Raw genomic sequence first — 11497 nt, forward strand, 5'->3', positions numbered from 1 at the left:
TAAAGTATACTATTATATATCTATGATAGTACCACGGTTTTTTGTTGATGTATAACGCGTTATAAGTACCTAATAAATATTATGATATGATTAATTTGGAATTTATTATAGGTACCTAATATAATATTATGTCTTATACCTAGACTAACATACCGTCTCCGCTCAGAATCGTTTTTCTTATACAATGATATTATATCATTGAATTCAAATTTAATACCATCCATTATACAGTGACCCACTTGTAACCTACTGTACAGCAGAGCGAAATCCACTTACCCACCTTTTTGTTAGTTGTTGTTAACTAAACATTTTAAAACACAACTCTTACTTAACACATAACTGTCACGCGGGTTAAATAATCTCCCAGTGTATTTTTAAATATGTACTTTTCTGTAATTATCTGTAATATGGATTTGTAATTTCGATCAGTTTATCAAAATCACATCATAATTCGAAAATGACATTTACTTTATCAAAAACTATTTTAGTTTTTTCGGTACAAGCGTGTCGAGAACAATGTTTATCCGTTTGGAGAATATTTACCCCGCGCGGTTGAAAAGTTAAAATTATAATAGTGTTGTATAACTTTACAGTTTTTATTTTAATTTTTATTCATATAACTAAATGTATGTATTATGTATGTACATAATATGCAATTTAAATTAAATAATTATTTATGTATATTAATTATAGTTATTGTTAGTTACAAAGTACCAACTAAAAGTAATATTTTAAGTATATTTCATATTATGGCAAATTTTTATACCACGTGACCAAAAGTAAAAATAAAAATTACACGACCAGTGACAGGTTGATTAATGTTAAACTGAAAGTGACCATATATTTAACTATGAAAATGTTAACTCCTGAAAAATGTATGAAAATTATATTTATATTGTATGCAATTTAACATAACTATTTCAATAATACACTAAGTCCAGCGAGAGGGTAAGTGTGTTTTGAGAATACAATTCTATGACTCTTACAGTTGAAAGCAAAAATATCCCCTCTACTGTATCTAACTTTTTATATGCACAGCCGAGTAATATAAACAAATAAATTATCACAGCACAGCAAATATATATTATAATACTAAAATAGTACTACTTTACCGGTTGTTTCGCCTATGCGTCGTGGCATGTTGAATAGCTGGTCTAGTATTGTGTATACTATGTAAATCGTGCACCATTCCAGTTTGTTTTTCTTTTCTATTTTGTTCAAGTTCCTAAATATAAATATTTCTAATTAGTTAAAAAAATATTCTAGAACAGACAGATTAAATAAATACTTTAAGGTCTTCTAAACGATTTTCTATTAGAAGTTTAGCCTTAGAAATACTTTCTACCATGCCAATAATCATAAGAGGAACATGATCCTCTTCACGAGGAACGGTAGGTTGTGTCCCATCATCACCATCAATTAATATGGTGTGCTACAATAACAAGAAAAAAAATATAATTGTTTAAATTGAAATACTAATAACAATAACCAATCATCTAAAAATGTAAATATTATTTACTAAGATAGATTATATTTTTTTAATGTCAAAATTGGAATAAAGAACTATACTTGGTATAGTAATATAGTAGTCTACAAATTGATAATAAAACCATTTAAATCCTCTTACAGTATACTTAAAATAATTTAATGATAGTTTTTTTTTTTTATTACACCCTACAAATACCAATGAATACTAAAAATAAAGTTATAGTATTCTTCAGAAATAAGTAATTTTTTGTGTACAATTTCTAAAAATGCAAAATGTCTCCAATGTCTTAAAGTCAATGAATCAAAGGTCTGTATATTAAAGCACTGTGTTCAAGTAAAAGAAAAATTTTAAATACAATAAATATTGGGCTTTCTAAATTGCTTATATTGGAAATAAATAATAAAACAAGGATAAATAAAAAAACTCACCACACCGCTCTTGTAAATAATATCTATGATGTTTCTTTTATTTTTACCAATTACTTTTCCTATGAAATCTATTGGAACGTTAAGACATTCTTTTCTATACTCTAAAATTTCTCGAGCTTTTATTACAGCGTCTTCATTCTAAAAACAAAATTATTAGATATTTTTACTAAAGTACTATAAAACTGACTTACATCTCCATAAATTTTAAAAACGCCACTATGTTTAACCAATTCAATATTTGTAATACCGTCAATTCTGCGAGCTCGTTTAATATTAGTTCCATGAGCACCAATAGCCAAACCCATAAGGTCATCAGGTACATTAAATTTATCAGTATAAGGTGATTTAAACTGTAGATTTGAATATTCCGGTTGCTTGTTTAATTTTTCAGTCTTCGTAAGCACCATAACATTTTGGTTCAGGTTTCTAAAGTGCATGTCGGCTAACATAAATGCTCTTTCACTGGTCAATGTTGAACGAGATGTAACACTCAACACTGATTGATCTGGATTATATGACACCAGGGATGCACTAATTGCTATCTGAAGATCTGTGTGAATACCATCGATTTTAGCACTGAAAGATTAAACATGGTTATTATTCAAAATATTTTTGTAGTTGTTCAATTTTAACTATTATAACTGATTATAAAATATTTTTTTGAAATGAATACTACATAAGTGTCAGCCAACTGTTTAACATAAACCCAACTCTTACGAAACATTTATTTAGTAATTAATACCATTTATATTTTGTTAAATGTTTCTTGGTTATTTAGATATTATTTTTTTAAATTATTATTGGTCTACTGTTGTATCAACATATTATGATTATATTAATATGTATTTTAAAATACATTGGTGTGTCAGTACATATAACCGAAGTGAATACTTAAATGAGTATTCAACACTGATTAGATTTATATTAATAATGTTACATTTGTTTTTAAATATTGTTTATTGTAGATAGGAATATGTAAACGTAATTATAGTGGGAGCGCCTGGTTCTCTAGTTTATATATATTGTGTGGATCTGGCAAGAAAATGGGCTCCAGAAGTTTGCAATTACTGTCATGTGTTAACCGGTGTACAGTAATAAATTACCATACTTGTACGGTGTAGTACATAAAAATATATATTAATACAATATGTTAAATTTGTATTTTATCGATCAATTAAACAATTTTCAACGCTACCATTCTTATATTCACTTCTGGCGTGCGTACTGACCCACATTAGTTTTTTATTTTGTAATACATACAATTCTCTAACATCTTCAGGTACAGGAATATCGAACGTATAAAATGTATCGCCATTAATGTTACTGTAATTGATTTTACCAGGCGAGACTATTTCTTTAACTGTTGAGTTGAAATATTGGGCAGCTGACGGTCGATTATTACATAACTCTTGCTTCATTCCAACTATTTCTTGACTGAATTGTTCAAGTTTCTAAACATAAAAATGTCTAATTTGTTTGAAAATTTTCCAATATAAACAGATTAAATAAATACTTTAAGGTGTTCTAAATGATATTCTAGTAGAAATTTAGCATTAGATATATTTTCTACCGTGCCAACAAACATAAAAGGGATTTGACCCTCTTCACAAGGAATGGTAGGTTGTGTCTCATCATCACCTACAATTTTCACTTTAATCTACAATAAAAAAAATATAAAAAACTATTTAAATTGAAATACTAATAACAATAACCAAGTATATAAAAATTAAATAATGCTAGGAATTTAAAAAAGACATAAAATATTTTTTTAATGACAAAATTACAATAAGTAACTATCCTTACTAGTAAAGTAAATAGTAACCAACTGACAATAAAACCATAATGTTGCCAATTTCATAAAGATAACGTTTGTATAGAAGAACATTATTTTAAATTAAGAAAAACATTTTAAATCCAACAAATATTGTGTATTACAAATTACTAATATTAAAAATAATAAAATAATTTACCACTCTGCTCTTATCAACAATATCTTGGATGTTGCTATTATTTTTACCAACTACTTTTTCTATGAAATTTCTTGGAACTTGAATAAATTCTTCTTTAAACTCTAAAATTCCTCGAGCTTTCATTACAGCGTCTTTATTCTAAAAACAAGATTATTAGATATTTTTACCAAGTTACAATAATATTATATCTAACTTACTTCTCCATAAATTTTAAAAACACCAGTATTTTTATCTAATTCAATATTCGTAATACCCTCAATCTTCCGAGCTCGTTTGATATTGGAGCCGCGAGTACCGATAGCCAAACCAATGAGATTATTACATACAATAAATTCATCAGTATAAGATGATGTAAACTGTAGATTGGAATTTTCCGGTTGCATGTCTAATTGTTCAGTCTTCATAAGCAACATAATATTTTCATTCAGGTTTCTAAAGTGCATGTCAGCTAACATCAATGCTCTTTTACTGGTCAATGATGAACGAGATATAACACTCAATACTGACTGATCAGCATTATAGAACACTCGAGATGCGTCAATTGCTTTCTGGAAATCTATGTGGATACCATAGATTTTAGCACTAAAAGATTAAACATTGTTATTATTCAAAATATTATTGCAGCAGTTCAATTTAAACTAAACATTTTAATTAAAATAGATTATATATTTATTTTTATTATACTCACATTTCTCTAACATCTTCAGGTACATCAATATCAAACGTATAAAATGTATTGCCATTAATGTGTGAATTTATGTTACTGTTTCTGATTTTATCAGGGGAGACTATTTCTATAACTGTTGAGTTGAAATATTGAACAACGAACTGGGATGGTGGGTTACCACTGATCATTTTTATTACTGCTTTTACCCATCCGTAACAAGGATGAGGTTCTCTGACCGATTTTACTTCTATTTCTTGATTGTCAATAAACTCTGCACTACATTGCTCATCTGACAATGGGAGTCGAACATTGTCATGGTTGAATTCAGTTTCAGGATACCAACTAAAAATTATAAAGGATGTATAATTATTTGGCAAGATACTAACAATTTAATGTTTTAAAGTGATCAAGGACAATCCGGGAAAGAAACTTATAATAAGAAATTCCACAAGTTATCTCTATATATACATAAACAAAAATGTTAATAAAACATATTAGTCTCATTATTTTCATTGCCTAATTTTGTATACTATCTATTGAAGGTAGATAATAAAGGCTTAATTTCTTTCTATTAATTTTAACAATAATCACATACATCTTTAAAAAATCTTCGGTCAAATTTAATTGAAAATTGAAAAACAAACAAATTAAAAAAAACAATTTAAATGTTATTAACTTAATGACCAATTTTAGAGCAAACCAAACTAGTAAGTACATAATAGATTTTGTATCAATAGAGATTATAAAAAAAGTATATAATACATCTTAAAAACAAAAATAGTAAGTATTGATAAGTATAGTAATTAATTATTTGAATACTGATGTAGTGATGTCTCTTAATATTTAAGCTATTGGATATTTAGTGATAACTAAAATAAAATGTGTTACACGAATAATCTCTAAACATTTACTGAATCAATAGCACGGTTATAAATAGTAGTATCTACATTCTAGATTCATAACTAGTAGTGAGCTAAAGGTTCCTTAAATATAATTTAGTGACTAATGATTGGTGTATTAGTTTATTGTTAGACAATACCAACTATATCAAATAGTTTTAATATTTAAATGTCATATACAAAAGGTTTGGATTAAAGATACCTATATAAATATTGATTTCTAGAAAGTTAACAGGTATTATAGTATCTATTAATATAGATTTCAAGAGGGTTAATAGGTATTAATTGAAAATAAAAAACTATTTTATAAAGAATAGATAGTAATTATCTACTAAAATCATACATCAAATAAAGAGTAGGTAGTCTATTACATATAATAATTGTAGTTGCTAATTAAATTAAAAAAATCAACTCTAGGTATTAGATATTTGGATCATTAGGTATAAAGTATATTAAAATAATTTTGATATAGGTGACTGTATAATTAATATCGAACCTGACTTAATAAGACATGATTTTTTCAAGGGTAACCTTACTTTTGAAATAGGTATAAATTATTTATGGTAAAAAACAAACATAGGTTCTTAATTGTTTATGTACCTACCTACTTGTAATTTTGATTAAAATGCTTAAAAAAAAGTTTTATTAGAAAATATAAATAAGAGATACTCACTCATCAGGGAAAGAAACTAGAACTTCATTTTCCGTTACACCCGTAACAAAGCCCTAAAATATATAAATTAAATTAATTCTTTAACTCAGTTATCATTTTTGTAAATTAAGAATAATCTTAAATAGGTACATACAAAATTGTAGGAATCTACAGATCTTAAACCATTTTGTATGTACCAGGTAAATGTTAGGTAAAATATAATAATAAATCAGTATATATTATGTTCCAAAAGAGAATATTCTAAGCTAATATATCAGTGCTCCGTTAATCACGACCACTTAAAGCTTCAGAGACATGTTGTAGATAGGTACCCAACACATGATAGAAATGAATCAGCTAATTTATTTAGCAGCATACAAATTGAATCCCAATAAAACCTTTAAGAACAAATTGAGTACCATAAAGTTTAAAATATAATATTAATTGAGTCTGTGTTTAAACATTAACCGAGTTCCGACGTTCTGTCAAACTTACATAAAAAAACATATCCTTCCGATTTTTACTGAAATAAGACTGGAACAAAAATGTCTAGATGAATGATTAATAATGTTTTTTTCCATACACTGTCTCAAAGTGCAATACACACCGAGCTACGACCTGATTCCAACCGGTGGTGCGCACTTTCAATACAACGGGTGGAAAGGGGAACGAGAATAAAGGATAAAAATACTTGTCCTAACAGGGTTGAGTGGAGACCGGAGACCCAGTCGCAAGCCGCCGACTCGACGGGGAAAACCGCCGGCAGACACTATGGCGGCAGCCACCACTTTCCAAACCCTACGCGAACTCACCTCGTAATAGACGCCGTTCTCAAAGAGCACTTCGACCTTATTGTCGTCCATTGCTGCGCAGGGTGTGTGGCGTTTCTGACGACTGTTGGTCGCTTTTGCTCGTCTAGATATTGGGTGCAAGCGGTGTCGGTGTCGGAGCAGTGATGAGGCGTCTTCGCCGGTACGCCTAATGCGTATACAGCGAGAGAGTTATAGTGACCACAGAAGTCGACGTGAGTACGTCGTACGTGACCAGTGACCACTGACCACAACTGCGAAACGTGAGCGTGCGTGCGATACGACTTCGGCAGCGTCGCTGTGTACAGTAATAATAAAATAATAATTACAAATATTATAATAAACAGTTCTCTCGATAATCGTCCATTGGCGGCTGCTCTTTGATCGGTCGGCGAGTGAGTCAGTGAGAGTCGAGAGAGTGAGTGATGCTTCCGAATACGAGTGTGCGACAATGCGATATAGACATATTAAATATTTATTAAATTATAATATTATGCCGAAGCTTTACACTAAAAAGTGACATTTTACATCTATGATGATAATTGATAATAATATAATTGTGATAATATGCTGTATGCAACATGTATGCAACAAGTGTTATCAACGATACGCGCGCAGCGTAATGATGGGCAACACAAAATCCATCATAAGTAGTCGATCTTTTTCATGCGATGAATCAATTATTATTTATTTTGCTTTTTTTGGACTTTTTGAGATTTTTTTTACATTTTTACCTATTTTGAATCAAAATCGGTCATATTTTAGGGAATTATATTATTTTAGTAAACGTGTTTTTGGATTTTTTTCAATCGCATTATTACGATAATTTCGTATTAGGTATTTGGTTCTAACTTCTAATTTTTGTTATCTGCTGATTTTGTTAAGTTTTTATGTCGATTTCTACTGCGATTATTAATCACCGATTATCAACAACCAAGTGTTGAATGCGTTGTATAGATAATACATTTGGATTCTAATCAGAGTGACTAAATTATTTCAAATCTTAAGTAACTACCTTCCTATAATAATTTTTAAGTGATTATAAAATTATTAATTAATAAATTTCCTATTTTTGCATATTTTGTTGTTTTTATTGCATATTTTTAGCGCATATTTAGTGATATTTAAGGTAATATTATAGCGCATATTTGTGTAATTTTAAGTGCTATAAATCCCAACCCTGCTTATTGTTAATATGGTAGCCGGTAAGTTGAATTAATACTATAAAATTACAACAAAATAACTAAAATCGTAGTTCTTGGTTACTTATAATATTAAGTAATTTCGTCCAAATTTGAACATAAAATAACTACAAAACAAAACTGTGTTTTTATTTTTAGAGTTTTTAGTTAGGTAGGTACAGATATAAGCATTGTTTTAAATTGTCAATCCTTAGCTATAAAAGTTGAACAATTTTATACATATTTTTTAAATTTTAAATTTGATTAAATAATATTGTCAAAAATCGAATTTTAAAAGCATATAAAAGAATGTGTGCTTATGTAATTTTCAACTGCTATTGTAACGATATTCAGGAGCTTTAATTGTATTACATTTACACGTTTTTTGATCCAACAAATATACAATTTTACTGTGATTTAAAAAAAAAAAAATCTAAAAAAAAAATTGTTCATGTCCGTAAACAGCTCGAAAACAGTGAAAATATTTTGAAAATAATATAAGATTAATAAAATAAACATATGATATAAATTTCAAGTGTCTATGGTTATTCGTTTTTGAATTACAACATAATAAGAAAATCGCTAGATACTTGAGTAGTCAAGTGAATATCCAATGTTGTAGGTACAATTTAGTTTGATTTACAGGGAACAAAATTATGAGGGCCTTGAATTAAATGTTCAAATCTTTGATTTAAAAAGAAAATCTGTATGTATTTCTTACTCAAAATAATTTGCACATTTTCTAGATTTTTACGTATTTTGTCAAAATTTGAAATTTTTTAAATTCTTATAAAAAAATTGTGACTGTATTTTTAATATTTTTCAATTGTCAATGTAATATTATATTAGCAGAGCCTTGTATTCAATTTTCAAGCTTTTCACCCAACGAACACAGTTTTATTGAAATTTGTAGAAAGAAAAACTAAAAAAAATAGAAACTAAAAATGTCCGTAAACCACTTAAAACAAGTCAAGATATTTTGAAAATGTTATGTGTATAGAAAATGTTAATATAAACATTCAGTGAAAATTGCATCTACATACCCGTCTACGGTTATTTGTTTTAGAGTTACACTAAAAATCAAAATTGATTATGTCGAAAACTGATTTTGCTTAAAAATTACCGTTTTTTCTTAACTTTTGTTTTGTTTTTTCTTGCGCTTTTGAAAACTATTAAGAATTTAAAATTTTGAATGCACCAACTAGATTCTTTTGAAAAAAATCCAAGCAGTGTTACTGCCCCAAACCAGACACACACACAAAAAAAACACAAATCATTGTAAAATCAAAACATTCATTGCTCCGCTCAGAATCTAAAATGTAACTATAATAATAATTAATTAGTATCTAATGCTGTAGTTAAATCTTTTGCTAAAATAAAAGTAAATCGGGTAGAAAAATAATTTCACGAAAGTACGAAACCAAATTAAATAGAAAGGATAAATTGTATATTTTTTAAGGTACATAAATGTGTGAAATAATTTTAAGGGAGCTGCAACGTAGCATATTTTAAGGATCACTATTTAGGCAATTCATGTGACATATAATTTCGAAAAAATGGTTGAATTTAGCAATCACTTTTTTAATTTAAAATCAGATGTGCCCAAAATAAATACAAATGTAGTGCAATTATTTCATGGGATTTCTAAAAAAAAAAAAATGGTTATTTTAAGTTCATTTTAAATTGAAAATTGAAAATCGATTTCCTAAGAAGCCTAGATATTTTATCAATGAATTCAAACATGTATAAAAAATTTAAATTGGCCATTCCGAAGCATGTGTAATTTACCACTGCTTATTGGTATAAAACGTATAAAAAATATGTGCGTTGCAATCCCCTTGTCGTTTTGTGTTAGTTTTTATTTAATAACATTCTATATTTATTTCGTTTTGCCTTGTAATTTAATGATATTAAAACCACTATTTACATTAATCCTGCTCAAATAGATAAAATCTAATTTTTAAAGATACAATAATAATATGCATTGTAGCCTGGTAAGCAATATTTTCAGCTCGTAAAAGTTTGTTGGTCTAGACCAGTGATCTCAAACTCAAATTACCTACGGGCCATATATTTTTTCAAAAAAAACTCGTGGGCCAAATTTTAAGAGTCATTTTTATACTTATACACTAAAAACTAATGACAAAATGAAGGCATACAAAATCCATTTATTTAAATGTGACTTAATATATTATGAAATTACTTTTATTATAATTACTATTACCAAAAATATTTATAAAATATAAACAAAGTAGTTGTTTATATTTGACTTATTATTACTACAAAGTGCTCATTGAAAAAATATGATGAACATTAACTTAAAAAAAAATTATAACTATAATTTAAAAATAGCTTGAATATTTGATAATTTTTATTTTTGAGCTGCACTTGAAACTTGACATCTTGATAACAGATACACTTTGTTTACAGCTCAAACATATTGTAAGATAATTAAAATTAGTAAAAAAGTATGCATAGCCCCATTTCTCTTGAAAAGCCCGTCTTTCTTGGTCAATTTTACGTTTCATCGGTTTGATATAAGACATTAAAACGATCAAATTACGCGTAGGTATAAACTTAAATTTAAAATTAAACTTGAATAGCAACTAGTTACTCGTATGAACAAAACAACACTGGCCACAGTCAAGTTGTTAGCCTGTTATCCATTATTACACCGAAGAACAAATTATATTTATCCTTGTAGATAAGATTTGATTTTAAATATTTTAACGAGTATAATGGGTTTTCTGAACAAGTAAAAATAAAACATGAACGGTAGATAATATTTTATGTATTTATGATGCGTAAAAAATTAACGATTCTTATATGTTATATAATATGTATATATCTATTCTTATATTTTTGTTCAAAATGTATTTTTATTGCGGGCTGCATAGAAAGGGTACGTGGGCCGTATGTTGAGATCACTGTTTTACCATTTTCCCAATTCGGGAGGGTTAATTGAGCATTATTCTAATGAGCTTAGCTTTTCAAATAGTATACAACAATTATATAGGTAGTAGGTACTAAGAAAAACCGGCTGAAGCGTTCGTGTAAATATACACTGCGGCATTACTGAAATTTGGCCGTCGTACTGCACTAGTGCACTCAGATTACGGTCTAAGAGCTAAGGTATTCCTAGCTGTTACTTATTATAGGTTAAAATCATTTTTATATTAATATCATTCCAACGGGGCAAATTGTTATTATGAGGACGCCACACCCGCATTTGTTGTCTCCATCTTACAAGTGCATAACATAGCACATTTACGCTCAGCAGAACACATGTATAGCTTCGTCAGTTTAAAAATTAGAGTGAATTTACCTATTATGAAACTTGATGGTAAGAATATTATCTATGTTTGTATGTTGGTTTTTTACGATAGTTCAATTTATTAGCAA

The 11497-nt window shown here is 28.1% G+C and overlaps 1 protein-coding gene across 1 annotated transcript; it reads right to left on the reverse strand.

Annotated features, from left to right (window-relative positions):
- Positions 1 to 1112: 1112 nt before the first annotated feature.
- LOC100169194 (fragile X mental retardation syndrome-related protein 1) lies at positions 1113 to 7455 on the reverse strand (the record flags this gene model as incomplete). The annotated part of the gene is given in 11 exon segments (XM_001949524.4): positions 1113 to 1225; positions 1289 to 1432; positions 1918 to 2055; positions 2109 to 2493; positions 3178 to 3368; positions 3431 to 3574; positions 3888 to 4025; positions 4085 to 4469; positions 4576 to 4896; positions 6127 to 6179; positions 6918 to 7455. Coding segments are annotated over 11 exon segments (2063 nt in total), but the record flags the coding sequence as incomplete, so codon positions are not given.
- Positions 7456 to 11497: the final 4042 nt, after the last annotated feature.

Source organism: Acyrthosiphon pisum, chromosome A2 (genome assembly GCF_005508785.2).
Source record: "Acyrthosiphon pisum isolate AL4f chromosome A2, pea_aphid_22Mar2018_4r6ur, whole genome shotgun sequence".
Lineage (NCBI taxonomy): Eukaryota > Metazoa > Arthropoda > Insecta > Hemiptera > Aphididae > Acyrthosiphon > Acyrthosiphon pisum.